The sequence below is a fragment of the Anser cygnoides genome, chromosome 5, assembly GCF_040182565.1.
Source record: "Anser cygnoides isolate HZ-2024a breed goose chromosome 5, Taihu_goose_T2T_genome, whole genome shotgun sequence".
Taxonomy (NCBI): domain Eukaryota; kingdom Metazoa; phylum Chordata; class Aves; order Anseriformes; family Anatidae; genus Anser; species Anser cygnoides.
Genome location: NC_089877.1, coordinates 1,388,533 through 1,413,754, shown reverse-complemented (window position 1 = coordinate 1,413,754; position 25,222 = coordinate 1,388,533). Strand labels below are relative to the sequence as shown.

The window sequence follows — 25,222 nt, the reverse complement described above, 5'->3', positions numbered from 1 at the left end:
GCCCAGCAGCTGTGCGAGGGACCTGTGTGGAGCAGAGGAGCACATAGCTCCGTGGGCATCAGCAGTAAGAAGCCTGCTTTCCCCTGGGTTTCTGTCCTGCTGCTGACCAAGCTGTCTTGTTGCCAGCATGTCTAGGGTGTCTCTTGAGCACCTGGGTTTTCCCCTGGGCAAGGATATGCTCCCACTGCAGGTTTCCTTCTGTTTGGGCAGTTTATGTTCTCTTTCGGCTGCTGAGTCTCATGGCATCATATAGTCTGTTCCTCTTCCTCAGACAGGGTTAAGCAGAGCTGCATCATTCCTGAGAACAGTTTGTCACCTGTTCTCAACAACCCCTCTCCTCCCCTACAGTTTCCCAGTGTCCCACACTGATCACTTCTGTTGTGTGGCTGATTGTGGAGTCAGAATGGTCTTCCAAACACCTAACATAGGTTTTTCTCACTGCAACTTACATTCTTTGCTTCTTGTCCTTTCCCTGGTAGAATTGTCAGAGAGCTTTGTCTCTACTTTGCTGTTACCTTTTCCTTATTTGAAAGTGGTTATCTTCTCACATCAGTCTTCTCCAAATTTAAACAAACACAATTCCTTTCCTGGTAGGTCATGTTTTCTAGATCTGATAACTTTCTTCCTCTGGATTATCTCCAGCAGTACTTTCCTGAAGCCTTAGCACTCCAGCTGTGGATTTGCACTGCAGCACAAAGCACAAGGAAAATCAAAATCCCACGGGCCTGCAACTTTTCAAGCTTTGAGAGAAAATTTGCCATCTGCAAATTTAGAATTAGTTGGTTTTTACTCATCTGCTCATTATCGTCTTGATATTTATAAAAAGCTTGTTGGATTCCTGATCCCATTGTTTTTATAGAACCGAAGCTAAGATGAAGTTGTTCACAATCTGAAAATATATTCTTAAAAGTGTTAAGTAATCACTTCAACTCTTGACATTTTTACATCAATAATTAAGATCTTTATGAAAGAGCTGGTTTAGAAATACTGGGCTAGTTGTAAAAATTATCTGGTAACCTTCTGTAGCCATTCATAGCCAGACGGTAACTATACCTGGAAATTCTTGCAGATGCCACTGCAGGATATCTAAAAAATAACTGCACTTGATCTCTTTCACATAGACAGAATTTAGAAAACCAGGGAGATGTAATTTTTCCCCCTCCCCAGACACCTCTCAGAACCAAGGCATGTTTTCAGTCTTTCTTGTATTCCTGCACCAGTATCTGCAGAATATTAAACCTCTTCCAGTGGCTATGCATGTATGCAAGTGATACCTCAGTGCAGGCACCCTTCAGCACCTGTACGCTGAAATTCAAGAAAGTAAGTTTAAGGAACAAGCAGAAAAAATGATTGAACTTTTGCAGGACATTATAAAAGAAGATTCAGCTTAAATGACTCTTGAAAAACAGTGTTTGCATGTTAGTTCATTGTAGAAGTATTGAAGGATATGAAACATATCAAGGCCTTAGATCTGCACTTGTCCTACACTCCTGTAAAGAGCTGTTGATCTCAGCTGTTGGTCTGGGAGCAGCAACTTTCTGGGCAAGTCCAGGTTTGCATTGCTCATGTAGTGAAGGCATAAGAGAATGTTTTATACAACCAAATAAACCATTCCCTTGATAAGATGTTCCAGACTACCATTTGGCTTTGCTTAAATTCATTGGTTTGATCTGCTCTGACAATAGCTTTCCTTGTTCTTCTGAGTTTTTAAAGTAACTTTTCAACCAAGTGAATGTCATGAAGATGAATAATTTCTTGTACCTCATGAAGCTGTAATAAATTGATATTTCCTATAAAACATATTTTTTAAATCTAATATTGTCCCTGCTAGTTTCTCCATTGCTAAATGGAAAATATCATGTTGTTTGAGAGGGGAACATACCTCCATTATGCACAGTCAACATGTCCTGCAAAAACTACAGGAGAAAGCCAGTCATACTTAGAATTGACTTAAATAGAGGGAATAGAAATCAGCTTCAAGAGTTCACTGTTCAGGGTGGCAACTAAAGGAACTTAGGCACATGGGAAGATGTCTTAAAATATGTGTCAGAGGGACTGGTATTAAAAGGAAAACTCTGAAGAGGGAACTCCAAAACTGCAGCAGTGTGTTTTAAGAAATTTTAGAAGGTACAAAAAGGATAGCCAAAATCTGGTAGGGTTTGTTTGGTTGGTTTTCTGGGAAGCATGGAGGTATTTTAATTTATTCACATAAAATACAAGCATGAAATTGGTTCTGTAAAAGTTAACATGATAAAAAGCAAATATAGAACTTTTCAACTTGATGTACCCTCTAACTTGACGTGCAAATGGATCCTTGGATCCTTTTTGGTTGTTTTTGTTAATTGCCTCCAGGAAATTAACGCTTCCTCCACTAAAAGTTGGTATTAGGAGATTTGGAGTTTGTTAATAAACGGAAGCCTTTTTTTTTTTTTTTTGTTTTACATTTAAATTGGACTGGAAGACCGTATTTCTCACATGAGATTTATTGCTCATTAGAAATGTGCAACAAAGCTCATCTATTGACCAGTTGTATTATTTTTTGACAATCATGTTCAACTCCAGCATAATAGGTCTGAAAGTTTTAATCATAGATGGATCCTTAGAATTCGAGATAAAGATGAGGTGGAATTGCCTTTTGATACATAGAGCTGGGCTGGAACTGATTGAGAGAGAAGCTCATTATTTTTGTGAAATAATAGGGAGCCATTTAGTGGTTGCAGTACAGGGTTTTCTCGCTCCTTGGTCCTCTAGCTTGATCTGTAGTGTCAGCATTCACCAAAATGGAAATCACTAAAAACAACCTTTAGTACATGAGAGGGTTTTTTTCCAGGAGGTTGCTCCCTACCCCATCATACAGATTCCGGAAGAAACGCTTGTCTTACATGTTAGAGGCTTCTATAGTAGCTACTAATGCCTCAAGATTATATCCAAATAGGTAAAAAGGAATGGGAAGGGAGACAGCACATTAGTGAAAATTCACCAGTAAACACAATGCAAGATCTAACATGAATATCAAGTAATATTAATTACTTTAGAACCTCTCTGTTTTCCTTGTGTGCATTTTAATTATTATTTCAGCATAATGCAATAACAAGAACTGGTTATAGGACGATAATAAGACTTGGGGCTACGACTGCAGCAGATTTTGTAAGCAGAGCGTGGTTGGGCTGGAGGGAAAGATGCCAGTGGCTGTGCTGTGTGTTGCAGGATGTAGTCCCTGTGATCGAGGAGGGGAAGGATTTCCTCCCTGAGTCACGTTTGAAGAACTGATCTAGTAAACAGTCCTGCTCTGTGCTGTCTTCTGGTGAAATGCTGAACTGTGGTCTCAGTCACGTGAGGCCAGTAAAATCTCCCGTAGCCATTTTCTGTGCACTGTGGCAGTAAAACTGAAACCCTGCTAATTATCCCAGTCACCGTTTAATTACCTCCTTTACCTAAAATTCCCCCTCTATTTGAAGGCTTAAGTGCAAATGATCGTTTTTGTCAGTTCTTTCCCAATATTGCTGTGTTTGTTTCTGCTAAACCTTCAGTATAAGATTCCAGTCTTGAGAGCTGAATCAAGCCTTCAGCCTTCTGAAAATTTTGAAGGATTGTGCTTCACTATTTTACAAATGTTTACATATCCCTCTTTGTGATGAGGCTTCAAAAAATTTGGCACATTTTGCATTTCTCAGACAGTAAGTGGTGTATTTGGGCATACTTCGCTCCTGCTCCTCATTTGTGTGTGGTTCCCTGTGAATCCATCCCCTGCCTCATTATCAGTTATTAAAAGGCGTTCGAGATGCTGTTAGCCTTGAGATTACCAGTGGGTAGGCACTAACGTTGTTGTAAGCTGTGCTGAAATGCTAAAACCAATGCTAAGTTGAATGCCTCTCTGTAGAAAAAGACGTTCAAGTAGGGAAAATAAAGTTCTTGAGAGTCAATTTCATGTGTACTGATCCCTCAGAGTGCCTTGTAAAGCCCACAGGAGTGGAAATACCCCATACTTCAGGCATCAGACTGGTAACTTTGGTTAGTGAGACTGCAAGACCACTCCCAGATTCTCCCATTTCAGCTCGTTTTTTTTTTTTCCAAGGCTCCCTAGCCTCTGATGGACCGGACTGTCACGTTTGGGATCTAGTGATTGGCTCATTGGTTAGCTCAGGTGAGGAGAGCTGTAAATACTTCTACTTTCAGGGAGTTCTCCAGCTCAAAAAGGTGTTTTTCCAGAGCTGCTGTAGCCTCCAACTTAATTATGTCCCCCTCTTTTCCATCAGCTGTTTGTCAGTGTGCCACTTCTCACCTGTTTAGGATGTACTGAGAGTCTGCTGAAAGGTGTGTTGGTGTTAAGCTGGAGAGGGGCAGGTGGGGACATCCCCTTCTGCAAATAGAAGGGGCCTGCTCTCATCTCCCCTGATAAAATAAGTGTTTTATACATACATATTTTTTTCAGTGTTCAGGCAACTAACTGGATTTTTAAGAGCGTGTGCAGCACATGCATGCATGTTTGAACACTCCTATCCATTTAGATCAGTTAGAGTCACCAAACTTCTTTTTTCAAAATAAAACTGCATTATGCCTAGACATGTTGAGCCAAATCTGTTCCTGGTGTTATTTCACTGACTTCACAAAGAATTACACCAGAGATGAATTTGGTCTGGTATAGCAGCTTTTTTGCCTGGAGCAAATCTTTATAGCAGAGTTGTATTTCTCTCAAAAATATAAAAGGAACACTGACAGATCTGCAGCTCTGGTGGTGTAAGCAGGTGCAGCTATATTAAATTATTTCTTATTAAATAGATTCAGCAACTTGAAGACTGTAATTTTTGTTCTGCTGTGGTTCTGTGACAGGGACCTTTTAAAACAGGCAAAATATATATCTTTTCATGTAATTCCTTTCTCTGGTATTATCACGTTAAAGATTTCCATTTGTACATAGCTCAGATTCTGATTGTATTATATATTTGGGTAAGATCTGAAAAGTAGAGCCTTTTCTAGTTAATCACATTGAGCTATGTTGTCGCTAGTGTAATTCCATGTACTCCACGACATCCAACATCCAGATGAATGTGAACGATAGTTTTTATTTTGGGTTTTAGGTTTAAGTTGTTTTAGGCTCCGGTGGCCACTGTGATGTAAATGGTGGTACTTCCTTTCCAGCCAGTGGACAGGAAACTGATTTACCCCTGCTTGAGGGTCTGGTTTGTTATTTTACAGGTGCCAGTCTTAGCCAGATTAAATATGTTATGTGTTGTAGAGTTTTCCCCAGTATTAAGACCTATTTTGTCAATCTGTGAAATATAACCTGATGCTATGTGCCTTCATGTAACTGGATGTAGAAAATGTGTGGTAGAGTTCCTCTTCTGACAACCTTATCGTTCATCCTCTACTAATTTGGGTTAGAACTGTTGTTAATATTTTACTTTTCCTGGATGCTTCCCATGCTCGCATTATTCCCATTACTGCTCATCTGCTGTTAACTTAGAATCAGAAGTAACCAGAAATGTGTGCCTGAAGTTCCATGTCCTTAATGCCTTGTTGACTTGTTTGTTTTGTAGGTTTATTTCCTTTAAGACTCCAAGCTTAAGCTTGGAGACCCCAGCCATCACCATTGAGCCCAGCAGCTGGAGCGGCAGCGAGAGCCCTGCCGAAGATATTGAAAGAATGAGCGATTCTGCAGATAAACCTATTGACAATGATGCAGAAGGTGTCTGGAGCCCTGACATCGAACAGAGCTTTCAGGAGGCTCTAGCTATCTATCCACCATGTGGGAGGAGGAAAATCATCTTATCAGATGAAGGCAAAATGTATGGTAAGTGGTGCACATTTAGCCTTTGGAAATAATTGTCCCAGTGCAAGCTGTAAAGGACAGCTTGTTTTTCTACACAATTCCTGGCTCTGATTTTAGTAATTATGGAGTAAATCTTGAATAAATCTGTGAAGTTGAGAGAGCTCTGCTGGGCTGATGTGTTGCTCAGGATGGTCCCAACCAGTCCTTTCACTGCTGGCACTTGGAAGCAGTATTGATGCATAAATGTGTCCTTAATGAATGCTATAATTTGCCTAAAGGGGAATGTTGAAAAGAAGCTTTTAAATGTGTCACTCCTTGAGCATAAAAAATACGTAAGCATTTTCCTTATTTTTGCAATAAATGGTGCAGAAAGAGAAACGGGAAATACAGTGGCAGGATCGCATGGCAGAACATACAATATTAAATTGGGAAGCTATAAAGTTCTTGTGTTCAAAAATCTTCTCAAAAAAAGATGCAAGTTAGGGGGTGCTTTTGTGCCTTTCTTTTTCTTTCCTTTTATTTTTCCCTTTTCTCAGTGCAGACTGCTATAAATCAGATGATGTGCTGACAGCATTCCATAAATATATGCTCCATCGAGGGATGCTGACATTTGCACACACTGTCCGGGCCTCTGTTGCTTTCGTCCCACTCATCCAAGCTCTCTTGCTCCCAAGGCATGGTCGCTTTTTTCTTTTCCATTTTGCAAACTTTTCTTTGCGGGCCACGGAGCTATCGCTCCAGCTCGTCGATCTGTGGGCGGCCGTGGGCAGGCGGTGGCCGTGCCTTTGGGGGATGCAGGGAAAGGCGGCCCTGCCTCCCTACCTGGTGGGGCCGTCCCCAGGCAGAGGAGGGGGTGGCTGGGCCCGAGTGCAGCCCCGAGCAGATGGTGCTGCAGCTGCCACCAGCTGTGCCCCCGCGCCCCCCCTGCGCGAGGTCATGGAAACGGACACTGCTGCTGCCGGCGGTGGCGGCGTTTCGGGGGGGTCACCGGCAGCGGGACCCGGCCTCCCCTCGCAGCTGCCATGTGACCCTGGCGGCCACACGAAGCGTGGTGTCTGGAAAAAGCGAGTTGTGATGAAGCATCTCAGCTGCCCTTGGCAGAAAGTTGCTGGGCCCCGGTTTCCTGCCCGGGTGTTTGCTTTCTCTCTTTTTCTCTCACTCTCTTTTTCTAGCCCCCCTGACCCATACAGGGGAATATAATTTCTCTTGTCCTCTTCTTCTTGCCATTTTCTGCGTGTTTTTATTGCATCTTGTTGTTGTTATTTTCCTTTGGAAAGGGGAAGATGATTTGCTTAATTAGAAGGTTGTGCTCTTTCTAGGAGGACATGAGCATGTATATACAAACAAGCTTATTGTGTATTTATGCTCAAAAGCTCTACTTAGGCTGGAATAGCCTCATCAACCAAAATAAGGGTGGCTGCATTTTTTTTAAATCAGAATCCACAGCAATCACCCCTGAAATCTGATTTATACTGTTTTAAAGCGTACTTTGTGACATGGTATAAATTAAAGAAATTAACATATTTATCCACTCATTTTGACAATCACTGATTTTATTTAATGGTGCTTTGGTACCGAATGTTACCATTTGTTAAATTATATGTAAGTAGAAAACATTCATATACGTTCATAGATATATGCATATCTAGTTGCTGATTATTACTGCTAGCTAATAATACCATAAGCATATATGCATGTCATATTTATTAATGTTCATCCTAAATCAACCTTTCAACCAGAAAAAGGAGGTGCGTGCGTTATGCTGAAAACTTGACTTAAAGCGTTATCCTGATTGGGAAGAAAAAATGTGTTAGGAAGTGCAGGATACTATATTAGTAGAATTTACATCCTGACTTTGCAGTGGATGAACTCATGTTTTCATTCTTTAAGCTGAGTAACTGCTTTGTAGTGTTTGAGGATTTATTGAAACCATGCTAGGTTTCTGAGGACTTTATAATAGAGTCTTATGGCCCTGAGAGCATAATTGTTCTCCAAGGATTTTGAAATCAAAACAGTGTAAGTGTTTTAGATTCTGTGTGGCATAATGAAAATAATTTAATGCCTTTTAGTGGCATACCAAGTTTATTTCACTTACAAGAGAGACATTGCAATATCTCTAAGCTTCCATAGTGTTGGGGGATATTGTAATTCATGAACCATGTAAGACAAAAGGTCGGTAGAGCACCATTTCATTTTCTGACTGAAATTACCTTTAGATATAGGCACTAGAAAAATATGATCTTTGCAGTGGCAAATATAATGATCACTCTGTGTGGATTAAGTTAAGCAATTGTAGTTTTTTGTCTTTGGAGATGAGCAGAGATTTTGCTTGACGAAGCATTCTAAGTCTCTGCCTTTGATTTAATGAGAGCTTCGCAACGTCCATGTAACCAGAAGCCAGAGTTTCTTCACTGTTGTCTGCGGTGGTCTGAAATGGTCCTTGAAAGTGAGCTTTCTGAAGGGGGCTGTGCATGGGCTCACAGGGCACGGAGGGACTGCGGGGCCCCTGCCTGCTGTGTCGCCTGGGCTGTCACAGCATGGCCCGCACTGGCACAGCCATCCCGGCAGCACCGAGGGACTGCCGTGACCTCTCCTGGCAGCCCGGATCGCTTCAGCTGTTCCACTACAGCTGTGATCTTGGACTGGGAAGGGGAGGGGAGGGTGTTTCCCTCTCCCCTTGCCTTCCCAAAAAAGTAACTTACGGCACCAGACAGGGATGAGAACTGAAGACTTTCTTTCAATCCTGCTCCCACAGAGGGGTGTTTTGGGGCCCTGTGGCTGGGGAGGGAGGAGGGGAATGCTGTGGTGCTTTGTGGCCCTGGGGCATCCTTGGTCGTAAGGACAAAGTCGTGACCTGCATGAGGCTGTGAGCATTTAAGTCTGCCACTGACACTGCCACCAGTCCTCGATTATGGCTCCTTGAAGAAGCCCTCAGAAAACAAAATAAAAACTTAATAAAACTCTTGTTTTTGAATTTATAGGAAATGATTGGGTAAGAAGTAAAGACACTTGTTTTGGTTCAGAGGGGGCAAATTCCAAGAACCTTAGTTCGGAAATTCTTGAGAGAAAGGGAGTGCACACTAAGGCCAAGGGACAAGTGATAAGGTTTCTGCAGGAAAGCGCTGACTGTCATTCCTCTTCCCCCTGCTGTGTGTGTGTGCGCTTGTGCACTCAAGATGATCTTACAGTTTTGGCTTTGCTACTAACTACTATGGTATCGACTAGTAAATGGGGAGTGCGGAGGTGGGGGGAAGGTGAGGGAGGAGTAAATATCAAATCTTTGAGCAGAGTGGCAGGGTAAAGGAACACATGCATAACTTCAAGCTCTCCCTCTGTGGAAGTAGTTGAGCAAAGCCCATGGAAGAGAGACTCTGCTAGACCCATTTTCCTTTGTCTTCCAAGGTATTGGTAAGATTTTTTTTCATCTGTACAGCATCAAAAGAAGAATTGATTAATAGCAAATATCAGCCACTAGTTTGAGGTGGGACACCCTATCATTTATTTCCCCTTTAAGAGATTAATTCAAATGAATTTCTGTGCCCCTGCTTCTCCAGTACATAGTAAATACTCTAGCCCATTAGAGGGCATTGGCTGTCCTGCATTTGTACTTTGTTCAAATTGTTGGTCTTTCACTGCTGACAGTTTAGTTACTCGTAGCAATTCCTGTGAACTCACTTATTGGCAGGATATCTGCCTGTGCTTGTCTTTGCTCCTGGGAGAGTGTTTTGGAAAAGATTAGAAGAATGAAAGCTGCTGTGAAATGCAGCCCTACTTTTATTCCTGATGTAACACTGAAGTCACTGGAGTTACCACAGGAATGGATTTGGCCCTGTGTGCATGTTTTCATCTTTTTTGAAATTTAGCTACACTGAGGTGAAGCTTTAGTGCAGCTCCAGGGGCAATACCACAGCAACGTAAATTTCTGCAAGTGTAATAATGCCTACAGATAGGTTACCACCAACATTGCTAACACAGCCTTAAGGTAGCAAAGGTGGCTTTTGCCTTTAAGACTTAAAAATAATTTGATCTTAATTTCTGGAACATGTGATCAGCTCTTCAATTACAAATGAAATTAGTCATCATGATTTACATTGGAGGTATTCATCTGTACATCAAAACTACATAAGAGTGCATTAATGAGTACTTAAGAAGGAAGTTTTTAGTTGCATTACAAAGAGGACTAACTACTATTTAATGTGAGAAGGTGCATAGCAGCCTTTCAAAACTGTTGTATATATTTATTAGGTCATGCATAAAACCTCTTGGCCTGAGTTACCATGATAGTAAAGGAAAAATTATACTTTCATAAAAATTTCTGTTCAGATGATAGGATTTTTGTACAATGAGTAGTAATAGTCTTCATTTCCAAAGCACCTTTCTCTAGGCTTATGTGATTCTGTAGGTAACTGCTATTACTAGGTGTCTTTCTGGGTTTCTGTAAGGAAATTGTGAGCTAACTAGCTTTATGAAGAATACAGTAAATTGCTGCAAATTATTTTTACCATTGTTTTTAATTTTAAAAGTTCCATGCAAGTTACTGCCTCCATAAAGGCATCAGTACCTTATAAAGTTTCCACAGTATTAAATATATTTGAATGTGAATAAGGTATTTGGAGTGATGAAATACCAGATGTGAAGTATCAGGTTGCATGTTTATTCATCTGTTATTGCAATCATTTTACAAAGATATGTTCTTGTTTTTTTTTCTTTTTTGTGTCTCACAGCAACATACACAAAATGCACTGGAGGTTGGACTTGTATTATGAAAGTTACTGTTTGGGTTTCTTAGATTGTAAACAAGTCTGTCTAGAAACATTCTTGCAGTCCTGTGATTGCACACTGCATTACATCATGGCACAGTGCATGCATGAAGGTGGTTGCAAGGGTGTGCTGAGTGCTTGGCAGTCAGTTAAAAGTAAAGAAAATGGAGGCTCAAAGACTCTGTTTGAAAAGTTACTACTTAAATTGCCCAAATTATGAACAAATCTGCCTATCAACATTTTTGTAATCCAGTAATGTTCTTGCAACATCATGACGCAGTGCTTGCAAGAAGGCCTCCTGCTTTTGTGAGCTGAGCATTAGGCTGTGCTGTCATTAGAAATGAAGGTTATGGGGCTTACTTGTTGTCCAGCATTTCTGGAATGTGCAGGATCAGGGTTTAATCTTTCCATGTGGGCTTTCAAGAGTAAATTGTCAACAATTTGGGATAAAGTGTTAGTCTTCACAAGATGGAGGTGAGATTTGTTTAATTTGTTTTTGTTTGTTTTTTCTCCCTCCCCTCTGCCATAAGTTGCTGTCTAAGTGGGATTGTAAGAGCTGCGCATGATAAGGGTATCAACTCCTACCTGGGGAGCAGGCAAAAGAGAGCAGTCTGTGGAAAGCACCGTGTCTGAAAGTGTGAGTGATGTTGTTCAAGGTTATCCATAGCACAGCAATCGAGTACTCCCTTTGGCTGTGTTGGGTCAGGAGAATAATGTATTCCAAAGGAAAGCGGAAGTAATACTAACAAGTTTTGCTGAAAAATTTTGCACCAAAAAGAGCAGAATATCCTTTGGAAGTGCTTTTTAACACTTTCCTTTTTTTTTTTTTTTTCTTCTCCTCTGTAAGAAGTATCTTGTCTTTAGTCATCTTTATAAAGAAGGACTTGCAGAAAGTTGTTCATATTCTGCTCATGGGAAACAACATCAGGTAAACAGTTACCCTTGTTTAGAGGAGTTAGTAGCAGCATTAGTTCTTGCCTGGAACTAAGTGGAATCTACAAGGGCAGGTTCAGATCAGGTATTTAACCACTTAGCAGTCATTTAATGGCTATTCCTACTCAAATGTCTGTACTAAATAGAATAAGACGATGTTTTTCCTTTATGACATTGTTTCTTTAGTAAATCCCTTGTTTAGAAATTATGCATATTAGGATGAGAGCACTGAAGTGATGCAACCTCCCTAGAACATCCAGGATATGTTTAGGAGATTGTCTAGTGTGATTATACTAGTTCATTTTTATTCCAACTCTGATTTCACAAGATGAACTTGTGATACTGTAATTGCGGAGGCACAGTTTTTAAGCCTTAAGAAACAGGCTTCTCTCCCGCTAGGCGTTAGTTAAAACAGTCTTGATCAGGCTGTCGTAGTGTGTTAGTTGGTTTTGCTGTAGTGAGAGCTCAAGAGTTGAAAATTCTGCATGTAGATAGCATAAAAGAAAATGTACTTATTTACTTGATCTGTTCCCTTGCAGAACGGTGATCCCTCTTAAAAGCATGTCAGGGTGAACATCTTTCGGTTCAGGCAACGTAGAGACAACTTGACATAGACAAATAAGACCCACACTCACTTAGGAGTTGTGCTGGTCTGTCAGGTTTGCGCTCTTTTCCGTGAGACCAGTATGAGATTACTGTAGAAGTGTCTCCTCTCTTACCAGCTTCAAATACCAGCTGAATTATCTCACACAATCCTAGCAGGATCCCGCTGATCCATATCCCCAGTGCTTGAGGGTGTGTGGAAGGGGAGTTATATTTTTGTTAGGCACCACTATCCTGGGCATCATTATGGAAACAGGAGAGGAAAATGTATAAATTATTATTTTATGGAGAGACTTGGACAGTGCAGAGTGCAACTTATTTGGCCAGGAAGCAGAGAAAAACTGGTCAAAAACTGACCCCAGCACAACCACCACAGTCAGCACCACAATGGTGGCTCACACCGGCATCCAAGAGCTGCTGGAACTGGAGACTCCTGGCCAGCTGTTCAAGCCAGGCAGATCTGGGGCCAGTGAGAAGAGTGGTGAAAGCCAGGCATCCGAACCATGTTGAGAGGGAAACTTCATCCTAACATTCCCCTTCTCCCCTAGTAGATTTGCACAGTGTGGGTGTGATTACAAATAACAGGACAGGGAACAAGGGACAGTGGCAGCACAAAGAACTACTTACAGCATTTTTGGCTTTCTGGAGATGTGCAGTTTCCCAGAGAAATGGGCTTATATCCTGCCCCACACCTCACAGGAGTGAGCTCGGGCTAACTGTTGGAGAGTAAATGCAGTGGTTTTGACATGAGTCTTACACAATTCCCAGAGGGCCATGCTATTCAAAATTAATATGTATCGTAACTGTGTCTTACAGGGATTTCCTCACAGATGCACGCAGGATTTTTTTGTGATGCCCTTGAGAAGTTGTAGTCATACCATTATATGAATATTTTCCTATTCTACAAACAGTTTAATGTGGGACACTTGGCCTGGAACATCAGAGAGAAACACTTCAGTGTCTGGGCTTCCAGATGATTTCAGTCTGACCATATAGTTTAAAGAATTGGACACTAATGGATTAACAGTTTACAGACTTTCAGTGGAAGTAATGATTTAGCTAAAAGAAAAAGCTTTCTCTGAAGCTTTTTTGGTCTTGTTTTTGTTCTAGGCAGACTAAAATTTTTACATTGGATGATTAAAGGACATGTTTTTGAAAGCAAAAATAATATGAATTAGGGGAAGAAGGAGAGAGATGAACATAAATGTGCTAATACCATGTCATGAATACCCTTTTAATGTAGCATGGCTTGTTGGACCCATTGTACAAGGGACAACAGTGCATCCCAGATGCATGAGGAAATTGAAATCCTGAGGGATCCTTGCGCACCATGTTTGTTGCTGGGGATGTCAGTCAAATACCAGCACAATGTTACCTCAAATAAGCACAGTTAATAGAAACTGCGGTCAGCATGTACATTCTCTAGTGTGAGAAGTCAGTGTACTATTGGAACTGCTTAATTACAGCCTTCCTACAACAGCTATCTCCAACTAGGTCAAGCCTCTTGAGGATTTTCCTGGATATTGGCAGATTTTATGCTTTTATTGAGGTATTCTTTCTAGCTCATTCAAAAATAAATAAACATGAGAGAGAAATCCAGAGATCAGGCTGTCTTGCAGCTATACAATCTGATAGAATTTAGGAACTTGCCACAGAGCAAACAAAATTTGGCCGACCTTTGTAAGGGGGCACTAAGCTTGCTTGAGGTTACCCTGTGTATAAACCATCAAAACAGATCAGAATATCAACCCAATTCCTTGTTTGGTTGTGTTCCTCAGAAGAAATAAGATTGGGCTCAAGTGGGCAAAAATGGAATTAGCTTGGGCATAATGTTGGTTTGTTTCCAGGCAAAGGTTGCGAGCTTGATGTCTGGCAGTTTTGGGGAGAGCAGCACAGAATATATGCCTGTGGGTGTTAGGAAGCATATTCCAGTAATCTGTGTGGAAGTAAGTGATCTAGATTATACTGCATTTGCATTTCAAACTTATTTGCCTGAAGTTGCTTCACTTTTGTTTGCTTCTACCTTAATGTCAACAGGTGTTTGGTTAGCATGAAAAAGGAAAGCATTACTTAAATAGAAATTGTAGCTTAATTTGTGTTTTATGTCATATTAGCAATACCACTGGGTAGGGAGCACAGATGAAAAAAGCAACTTCAGCCACTTGGATTCAGCATCAGAGTTTTACCCCTAAACTAACAGGTAACTGTACTATCTTAGGTATCAGGAGAAGTGAAATGTTAACCTGAATGGTTCCAGTTCCATTTGATTGTGGACAGCAGGCTTACTGTTATTTATGGATATTGTTGACAACTGTAGATAAGTAATAAAATAATTATCTGTAGGAAAAGTAGTCTTTGAATTATATTACCAGATGCCTTCATGTGATCTGGTGACTTTAAATTTTAATTCTTAAAACGGGAGTTGCATTTTCAATTGTTTAGTTCTTCCTTAGCCAGATTGTTGTCAAATCTTCTAGTACAATTACTTATGAAAGAAATGCTTACTGATAGGTACATACATATATGCACACGCATGTGTGAATAAGTGTGTGTGTGTGTATATATAACTTATTCCTCTTTCAGCCAATTAAAATGGATTTAAAAGACCTCAACAAGGGGATCTACACACAACAAACTGGCTACTGCTTGGCTGGCACCCTTCCTTCTGTGCTTTGGTTACTGTATGCATCCCACTGGGTGAGCTGTCTGCAAAGAAATATTGTAACTCACATTCATAGTAGTTATTAAATAGGTATGTATGTTGGCGTATGTTTAGATAGGCGAGGTATGTAAGCTTTTATTGTATATGTTTAGAGAGCATGATGTATTTTTAGCTAGCTAGAGGAGGTCTAGCTACCAGAGGCTGTGAAAGTGCTGAGGAGAATTACCTTAAGGGAGAGCATACTGAGGAGCCACGTGCAGAATTTTCCGTCTTGTGTGGCAGTGACAAAAGAGTACAGGAACTATGTAACAGGGTTGCCAGAGGAGTGTCATTAGCAGATGGGACAGCTCAGAAAACCCTTTGGCCTGGCCTGGTTGCCCCAAAGATGGCAGATCTGTCGCAGCCCCTGTTTGGTAGCAGCTGTGCTGAGTTCTTGCTGGCCTCTGCAGGCCTGGAACGCGCAGTGCTGGCATGGGGCTCTGGTGTGCGAGGTTAGGAAACAGGGAAACAGCAGGAAAGATGCATTAGAACTGGAAATACTGAGCAAAGATAAAAGTGAGGTAAAAATGCAATGAAAAGACCACTTCTATTAAAATTATGAGACAGGAAGTTTTACAAGCTGCCTCTACCCCAGTAAAGAAAAGAAGTATAGAGAGATTAAATAACTTGTCCAATGTCATTAAGAGCTTTATAGCAGAGCTGGGAACTAAGCCCTCTCCCCACCAGTGCCATCTATGTTTTAATGCTGAAGGGGCCCCTTTCACAGTTTATCTAGTGATCACTGGGGAGCTTAGGACAACTGTGGCAAAACCGTGTTTCCTGCACCACATCCTGTGCACTAGGAGAGCAGGCTGCATCTTCTTAAAAGTACAATCTCTGCATAATTTGACCACAGGATGCCTTGCACCTCTAATAAGGGAGTTGGCTAAGTGCCATTTTATTATTATTAGACATTTGTTTAATATAGTAGCTCCTTGAAACCAAACACAAAAAGGTCCTTGTGGTGCTATATACCACATACAAATAACAGACATCTATTAAAAGTCTAACATCTATATGGAGAAGAGAGAGAAAGAGAATGGGAGTGTGAGGCAGTATTTAGCTCTATGTTGATGCTCCATGAGATGATGTGAAATGTGTCCCATCCACAGAATAATATAGAAGCTGGTGAAAATAAGATGATTTAATTTGTTCATAACATCATTATTCAAGGAATAGAAAAGTATGTAGTTTATCCAGAGACATAATCTAAGAGGTTTTTACTCTGTGCCAAGCTAGAATTCTGCTATTTAATTACAGATTTAGAAAATATCTTGGGCTCAATTTCCTCCTCAGTTATGCTGTTATAAATCTAATGGAGTTGTTAAAGATTTATGGCAGCGTAACTGAAGGCAGAATTGGGTCCCTTATGTTTAAAACTTAGTTAGCCACATAAGTAATAATTTCTGTTTTCTAGGCAAGAGTTTAAGAATCTTGCAGGCCTCTGTTTCTGTAAAAGAAATATGAAGTACAGCAGCATGGTTGAGTGATTAATGCTGGAAGGGATGTCTAGGGGCAAGCTGAATTGGCTGGTGTGGAAAATCCATGTGCAATTCAGATTTAGGATCTGTTTGCAGATGCCCCATAATTTAAAATGTCAAAAAAAAACCCCAAACCTTAGGCCTTCATGTAGCAAATTAATACATTGCTTGCTCAGTGTGCACAAGCTTTACTTAAGTAATAGCCTCATATGAGGTGTGAACTCATCCCATTCCCCTTAGTAGGGACTTAACTTCAAAATTGATTGTGACCCTTTAAATCCTAACAGTATCTAAATCATTTAAAAAAAATCTCTCTTTTGATTTTATATAAATTACATATTTAATGACTTAAAAAGGAAAAATGTTGCCTTATATATCCAGACCTTAAGAAATCTTGTGTTAGCACAGATGTATTTTATCCATTGGCTTTTCAACTTTAATGGAAGGGACTTTCTAATAAGCAACTGGCTCTTTATTGGTTTTCTCAGCTTTCACTTAGGAAAAGAGTTCAATATTTGAAGTCTCTGAAAAATGAGTTAGGGTACGTCTATATACTGTATGGAGGTGCCTGGTCTGCCTAAGCACAGCCTGTGCAGCTATCGCAGTTGTACTGTGAGCAGCAGCTGCTGGGCTGCCCCTTCCCAACCGTCTGTTGGTGTTGAAAAAAACAACCAAATCCATACTTGGAAATCACGAGTGTCAGGCATCAATGCATCAGTCAGGACTGCATTAAACCCCAGTTCCTTGGGGCACCCGCTTGCTGGAGCCACCGCAGGGCAGAGGGTTGCCTCACTGCCTCCTCCACCCAAGTGTCAAGTCATGGGAGGCAGCGAAGGTGATGGGCTCAACCTTGCGTGGGGGCTGAGGGTGCTGGTGGTGTCCGTGTTCCCCTGCATCAAGGCGGGGAGAGCCCTGGCATGCCGGCGAGGCTTGGCAGGTATCAGTGGACCTTGGGTTCACTTGGGGCTGCCGTGCACCTGGGCACTTTACTCAGAGGCACACAGCGATGTGCCTGGAGCGAAGCTGGTCGGGGTTTTATGTCACTTGTGATAATTTTAAGTTTTTTCTACAGAGTACTGTAGGCCTACAATGAATTATAGAAATAATAAAGAGTCATAATACATAGCTATCCAGAAATATAAGCCCTTTAAAATAATGTAGACCAATACCTTCTCAGAATAGCTGATTCTAAGGTAAATACATTATTAAGGTCCGAGGCCTATTTTTGAGAACTTTCCTTAGGAAGGAATTGAAGAATTAATTTTTCTGAGCTTTCTGAGCATTGTAAGTAATAATTTTTAAGATGTAAGAGAGAATAATAGATTAGGTACATTATATTGTCTTAAAAGTGATTTTTCAGTGGCGTTTTTATTAGCTGTGAAAGCAGTAACTCTGAATGATCATAAATCATTTCAATGTTTAATACAATGCTGGCTTGATGCACTGATTCACGATACCTGTGACTCCTAAGTATGGATCTTGTTTGGTTTTTAAATAGTGATAGGTCATTAATTACCTAAAAATTAGTTAAAATATAAGTAAATAAACCACCCTGTTGTCATTTCTTGAGGTATTTTGCAACCTAAGCAAAGGCTCAGGTATTCCAGATATGATAGATGTGCAGATTGCATAAGACGTTATGCATTGCTTGCTCTAAGATACAGAGTCCTGTCTGCCCTTAAACCCTTTGTTCTCTTGGCTGAATGCAGTTAATTAGCAACCGTCTCCATAGCAACTGCCTCATAGTCCAAAAACATTGTCTCGTTTTTGCAGTTTAGCTTATCACACTGTTTACCTGAAGGGCTTTTCACTGCGTTGAGTCTCATTTGAGTTGGCTGCATGCCTGCTCACGGAAGTGAATTGTCAAGACAGAAAAACACCATGGCAGCAAGATGCTGAACAGGGCCCTGTGTGTGAAAGCAAAAACATTTTAAAAGTTCTGTGGAAACAGAAGTTGAAGGTTGAAATGATTTATGTCCAGTTTTAAAGCATGTGACTTGCCAGAAACACTGTGTATTTTGAAATGCAGCTTTACTTCTGGGCCTTCTTTACTGTACTGCAGGCTGCCCCCTGTGCTGTTCCCTTGCTCGTCACATGCTCAAACCTGTGAGCCTCACAGGCACAGACCTTCTTCCTCCAGGCCTGTGAGGAAGCTTGCCTCCCTCCACACCTGGGCCACTTCAGAAAGCTCCAGCCTCTGCACTGAGAGAACGTAGCTGTACACCAGTCAGCTGCGCTGGGCGTTGCACTCCTGTTTGTTTTACTTTGTGTTGACAAGGTTTCAAGGGAAACCTGTGAGTGTTGGTTCCATGCAATAAATTAATTAGGGAGGGAAGTGGAAGAGCTATCATGGTCATATAAATTTAAATACTCAGGACATTTAGGCTTATTTATATGAGCCATGAAAATGGTGTTAAAATATCCGCCAGGTATTCATATGATTGAGATAGTAACAGTAGGCACAAATTTGTATTAATGCAACTGTCAGTATGGGATGGGATACCTAAATCATGTTCAAAGTTCACGCAGAGGGGAGTCCACATATGCACACACCTCTACAGAGGCTTACTTGAAGGTGTGAGTGTGTCACTGAACTGACAGTGAAGTCTCTCTGGTGCTCTGGCCTGACATTGGTGTCTGGCCTGAAACCAGAATGCTCCTGGCATGAGAAGCCTCATGAAAAGTACCACCATTTTCTTGTTTGATGGACATTTTGCTCATTCATGCTTGTTTGTGGTTTTTTGATTGTTTGCTTGTAGCAGGCAGTGTGATGGATGAGAGGCTGATTTAGCCTGGGGTAGTTCTCATTTCCTCCGAGGCAGAACAAGAGCCAGCTTGTCAGCCAGCCATGCCGGTAAGCACTGGGCTACCTTCCGTTTTGCAGACAGTTTCAGCTGGCAAACCTTGCTCTCCCTTGTAGCCCAAAATGGCATGTGGGGCTGCTGCATCTTCATGGAAAGGCTTCATTTTTGGTATCATATATTAGAAACAGACTTTCCATACATTTACGAAGGTGTTTGGGGTTCTTTTGGGATAAAAAAGCAGGATGTGTGCAAACCCTGCCAGTGTTGCTGGTGTTCTCCATTATTCCTATAGAGCATCTGCTTGATAGAGGGTTATTCTCTGTTCATGTTAATGTCTCGCTCACACTATTCCACATTCACTATCATTATTAGTAGTATTTGAATTATAGCAGTGCTGGAAGTCTGCAGGCAGGATAAAGGCTCCATTGTAGTAGGTCTTGTGCACACAAGACGAGACAATCTCTGCTCTGGCTGTTTACAGTCTGTTTTCAGACCAGTTGCATAAGTGGGTTTATCATATGAATAGCAGAGAGGGAGAGAAAATTGTAAAAATGATAGGAAATCCATGGTTAAATGGAATAACTGTTCTTCTAGGTATCTTTCAGATATTCAACGTTTGTTACATTTCTTTCTAAAGTAAATAAAATGCTTTTCTTTTTCCCAGTGGGCAGTCACTGCTGGTCATCCTGGTGTGCTCAGGCAGCCAGTGGTACCCTGCAGGCATTGCCATGGGGTGCTGTGGAAGAGCTGGGGGCTTGGGGCCAGAGGAGGCAGCAGGGTGAGCAACTTGTGGAGGCTTGGAGCAAAGGGTGGGAAAGATTGGCAGCGTGAGGGTTGCTGAAGAGGGGAACAATTCAACATGATCAATAGCTGCACTGTTTATCAGGAGCAAGCTGTCTGCACCCTTCAGTCCCTCACAGGGCATTACACAAGTTTGTTTCCTGTGCTCTTTGGCTTAGTGACTGCCGCAGCTAAAAAAACACAGATACTTGAAGGCAATCCCCAAGTAACTCCAAATGCTTGACTGTTTGGTCACGTTCACAGGTCTTATACAAACTTGCTTTGAATGGAAACCACAGAGAGCGTCCAAAATGTTAGGGTATTTTCCAACTTTTAAAAAGGTGTTTAGTGTTATCAGCACCTTTGAATCTATGGCTCGGCTCTCCTGAAGCCGGACCTGCTAGGGGTCCAGAAATGGAAAACTGTAATGGCCTGAAAACGCCTGCCAGAACTCAATATTATTTAATTAGCTTAAAGTAGAGCTTGGCAGATGGCAAAACAGTGGAAATGACCTCCCTTTTTGAAAATACGGGACACATCCTCAGCTTGTATTAACTGGCAGAGTTCCACTGAAATTGATGTTCAGCTTCTGTCAATTAGCAGGGAAAAGGAAAACTTTTTGAAAACAGGAAATGAGTTATAAGGCCACATAAGCTAAAAACGAGGTTCAGGTACAGAAAATAACATTTTTAAGAGTGATCCATTTCCAAAGTGACTGTATCCTTTACAGTCTTGTTTTTGTTGACATGCAATTCAGAGAAAGAATTCAGCTTGCTTTCCCAGAGCTGCATTAAGTCTGAAGAGCTTACTGCAGTGAAACATACTGTAAGGTGTTTTTTGCAAGTCAGTTATGAATGTAAGACATCAATAACACATTCTAGTAAAGCCAGTCTCTAAAGTTGTGAAAATTCACCTGCTATGTGATAACCTTAACCAACCTCAACTACTTTTTTTTTTTAAAGAAATAGAGAGATCTTTGATTGAAAGTTGTGAGCTCAGCTAAATCTTTTCCAGGGAAAATTCTTGCTCAGATGAAAGCTCCCATATGTTTAAAAGCTGTTGTCTTCTTACATTTTAATATTTCCCATTAATTGCTTGTTTTTAATTGGAAACATGAAAACAACGCCTGAACAACAAAGCTGACTGGTCACTTATCCCATTACATGGTATCAACCAGACAGATTCATTAAATCCATAAAAATATTGGATCAGAATTGGAAGTGAATTGAACTTGATAAAAGCAAAGCAGTGTTTACAATCTATTTTCAGGCTGGCTTTTCTGTACCTGCTCATTTTTCTTTGAATTAAACCATCCATGTAATTTAAGAAGATACTGCAGGTTAACCCCATGCTATAGCATGTTGTAAGGCTTCAAAGTTCAGTGGCTACAAGCTGCGTATCAACTGCAGAAACAAAAGCAGTAAGCAGTAAAACTAATGTTAAATAGAGCAATAAAAAGGATTTGAGATATTGTTACAGTTTGCCAAACTTGGGCCATGCAAACATTTCACATTTCTAGAGCAGGCTCTGAGCTATGCAGGGACAGCCTATCTGTGCTCCCACCTGCCAGGGGCTGTGCAGATTTAGCCAGTAGGAGAAGGAAAGCGAGAGAGAAATTGTCCGGTGATGTGAGGTGGCCAGCAGTTGCTGCATGAGACCAGACCATACTCCGGTCTGCTAGCACCGGGCAGGTGGTTGCCTTTTTAATTTTTATTTGTGATTTATTTTATGATTTTGTATACTCACGTGATATTTCATAAACCCATTACGTTAGATAGATCACGTGATTTATGATCTAATATGGTTTATTTTATCTATGAAGCCACTACCTGCAAGCATCATTGCCGCAGGAAGCCTCAGTCTCGCCATGTTCTCGCTGGGCACCACTGTCCTAGCAGCCGGGGCAATGACTCCTCCCCAGCTCCTGGTGCCAGCACCATGAGTCATGCCCTAGCCATTCCTGGAGTCATTGACCCCTGCTGCCACGCGTACCACCTTTGCTCTTGGAAGGTTGTTTTTTTTTTTAGCAGCAGACGTGCACAATACAGTGGTGTGGCCAGTCTGCTTGCCACGAGCCACTGACATGTCTCCTAACCCCCAGCAAAGGGCTGGAGCGGGTGGCCATGGGCTTTCCATGAAATGCAGGACACCCCTCTCCTCACCCGCTTGCAACACAAGTCATTGGGAGCAGAGTCCAGCGCTGTGCCTCCAGCAGGCAAAGTTGACCCAAGTTTCTTCTGTCTTTCACATCAAGGAAGATTCATATATCCCCTACTAATGAATCACCAACCTTAGTAAATGCCTCCAGAGTGCTCTTCAGAAGCTGGAGGGCTCTGCTATTTTGGAAACCATCCATTAAAAATAATGTATTTTTCTTATGTATGCTGCAAATTAAGGAAGGAATGGAGTCAACATGTGTGCAAGCCTGGAGACAGGCACGTGACATTTTGGTGTTAACAGTAGTATGACAGGTTGGCCTATTGTATGCCTGTTATTGAAACACCCAAATTACCTGAAAATTCATGGTTAAATGAGTAGATTTGCAATATAGTATGTAATTCCAGGTCTCGTTATTTTTACAGCACTAGACTATAACATGCAGTGTGAAATACTCCACAATTGCCAAATTGCTTGTGAGAATTGGAAGTTGTACTGGACAATCGAATGAATTGATGGGCTGGCTACCACAGGCAAAACTTGATTTCTAAGCTTGTGTAGGTTAAACTGTGAAAGATAACCTAAGGTCATAGATATAAAGCCTAATAAGAGCTTTCTTTGAAGAAAATTGTCTTGCAGGTTGTTAAGAAGAACAATGCTAAAATACAGAACAAAATAGACAAAAATGTTATAGCAGGTTACACATAAAAGGCCAGATTCACCAGTGCAGCTCCACTGGAGTTTCTTCAGCACAGATGAGGTGAGATTCTGGCCTGAAAACCAGCTCCTCTGGGAAATTACATCATGAAAAATCTGGCTCTTAGCCTTTGCAGTTGGGAGAGCGCTGACAAGGATATATTTTTTGCATATATTCTTTCTGTCCCATTTTGGGACATTGCAAGGCAGGATTTCACGTTGTACTGAAGCTTGGCAGGGTAGTTCCTTAATTTCACTTATTGAATCTAAGTAGAAGCCCACTTGCAGGCTGTGTGGTCGCGGAAGGTTGAACTGAGGCCACAGTTTATTTTTTCTGGCATTCCCTCCAAATAAGGGTTGTGTGTATGAGGGTGCTGCATGCATGAGAAAAACAGCCTGCTCTACACAATTTACCCCATGGTCCTGTTGTCTGTGTAGCTGCTGCTCTGCCAGAAGTCCCTGCAGGCAGCTGGGGCTGAACACCTCTGCACATGCATAGTTTAGTCTGAATACCCCTGAAGAACACATACAAGATCGGTAACTTGTAAATGTAGGCTCAAATGCATTTCTTGCCAAAGAAATAACTGCTTACTATGTAAGTTAAAAATTCTGTTCAGGGCTTTGATATGCTACCTTAAATACAAAGCTGCTGTGTCTGATAAATAGGAGTGTGTGCATGTATGCGTCTGACCACTTTGTGTGTGTTTTAACATAATGGGTTTTATTAGGAGATCTGGGAGAAATTGGCAAGGAAGAGGCATGTGACCAATGAGTTTATTTTACAGCATTGCCCTCTTCATTCATAATCTAAGATACCAAAGACTGTGGCGGAGGCTGAAATGCAGTGGTGTAGTGAGACAAAAAGCAAATTCCCAGCTCTGTAAATGTGGTGAGCCAGGGACAGGAGGGGCTTGTGCCTCAGGGGAGGAATGAAAGCCCAGGAGAGATGTAGTTTTTGCATCTGGATTTCCTGCACTGGTGCCTCACTTCGAGTGAAATTCAAGCCTTTGTGCAGAAACAGAGCAAGACTGTATATCATTTAGGACCAGTCCAGTTGAAACTTGCAAAACTGGTATCTGTTTACATACCTGAGTTCAGTTCTTCATGGTATGGGTAGCTTCACAGTCTTCTGGGTTGTTGGTGGGATTTTTTGAGGGTTTTTCGTAGGGCTGTTCAGATGGAAGATTTTGCCCTTTCAGAACAATGCTGTTCTGTTCAGCTCCCAGGGTACCTGTGGCAGCAGGGAGGTCGCCACTGTCCACAGGGGGATATCTACACTGGCTGGCTGAGTGTGTTGGCACCTGCAGCAACCACAGCGAGGTGACACAGTGCCTGCTGAATGTCCTGCAGCAACCGGCAGGCTGCATCTCACTTGCGTCCAGTGAGGAGCTGGCAGGGTTTGAACAGAAACAGTCAGGGCAGGCTAGACAGGAACAGCTGCTTTGTCGGCTGTGGATCACAGGAACAAAGTGAAAAGATGCACTGTCGAAATAAAGCCCTGACAAGCTGGAGGAGGAGATTTCAGAAACAGAGGGGAATTTGAATTTTCATTTATTTTCTGTGCTGTATGTAGAAAACACAGTTAAATGTCAGAGAAACATAAAGCATTTGCAGGTTAAGCAATGGAAATTTGGTGTTGAGGTTCTTAACTCTAGGTAGGTACTAAGCAGGCAGTTGGAAAGATGTCCGTTACCCACAAAGTTCAGCGGGTAATGAAATGTAAGTGTATTTGTAAGCAGCAGAGTCCTTCATGTATTAATGCTACACTATAAGCAGATTTCTCATGCACTGCATTTCTCAACACCTTAAGTCACAGCGAGTATTTGTGATAACAGCCAGATTCAGATCCAAAAGGCACAATATTCAGGGCTGACTGCTTGAGTCTAGACCCCAAAATCCAAAACCAGGCAAGAACGGGGTGCTTTCTCTCAGAAATGCTCACAGTTAGCTGCTGTGCCACTGCAGTAAATGGAGCTTTAGAAATCATGTTAGGGGTTGTAACTGAGGACACTCCACATCCCAAAAGCCAGCCTGAAAATTTCTGAGCAGCTAACACTAGGCATGTTCTTGCATACTTTGCTGAACTGTAATCTATCAAAATTAAATGCTTGGTGACATCCTGGTTTCATTGAAGTCTGCAGACTTTATAGGGGGTATCTTCTCTATGTGTAAAAACTGAGTGTTTTGGTGTGTGCTTGAAGGGTGATGGAAGATGGGGGCTTGTTCTTGTAGCTGAGGTTGGTGGAAACTCATCAGTATCTTCAGTGGGACATGAGCTTCTCCAGCTGCTCCTGCTTACAATGCAAACACTCCACTTTATTTTCAAGGCTGTAAGGTGTGGTCCCCATCTTGAGCTTATTAAAGCTCGCAGTAATAGATTTTTTACTGTTATTTGTATTAAGGTAGCATGTAAGAAATACTAAGTAGAGCAGAAAGCTCAGGAGAGTTTACCATCCAAGCCTGTTTAGCTGAATCATTTTTTCAAATGCCAGTAGCGCAGTGGAGGCATGAGGACTCGGTGCTGCAGCCCATGCTCA

At 41.5% G+C, this 25,222-nt stretch overlaps 1 protein-coding gene across 11 annotated transcripts in view; it reads left to right on the top strand.

The window, feature by feature from the left end:
* TEAD1 (TEA domain transcription factor 1) overlaps window positions 1-25,222 on the top strand; it is a 160,557-nt gene that overhangs the window by 50,227 nt on the left and 85,108 nt on the right. For 10 of the 11 annotated variants that reach the window (XM_066997608.1, XM_066997604.1, XM_048070082.2 and 7 more), the window contains exon 3: window positions 5,538-5,791. In XM_066997608.1, coding sequence (XP_066853709.1) covers window positions 5,644-5,791 — 148 coding nt within the window. In that variant the 5' untranslated portion in view covers window positions 5,538-5,643. Of the gene's footprint in view, window positions 1-4,075; window positions 4,145-5,537; window positions 5,792-25,222 lie in introns of all 11 variants that reach the window. The other variant, XM_066997603.1, reaches the window with a different exon arrangement.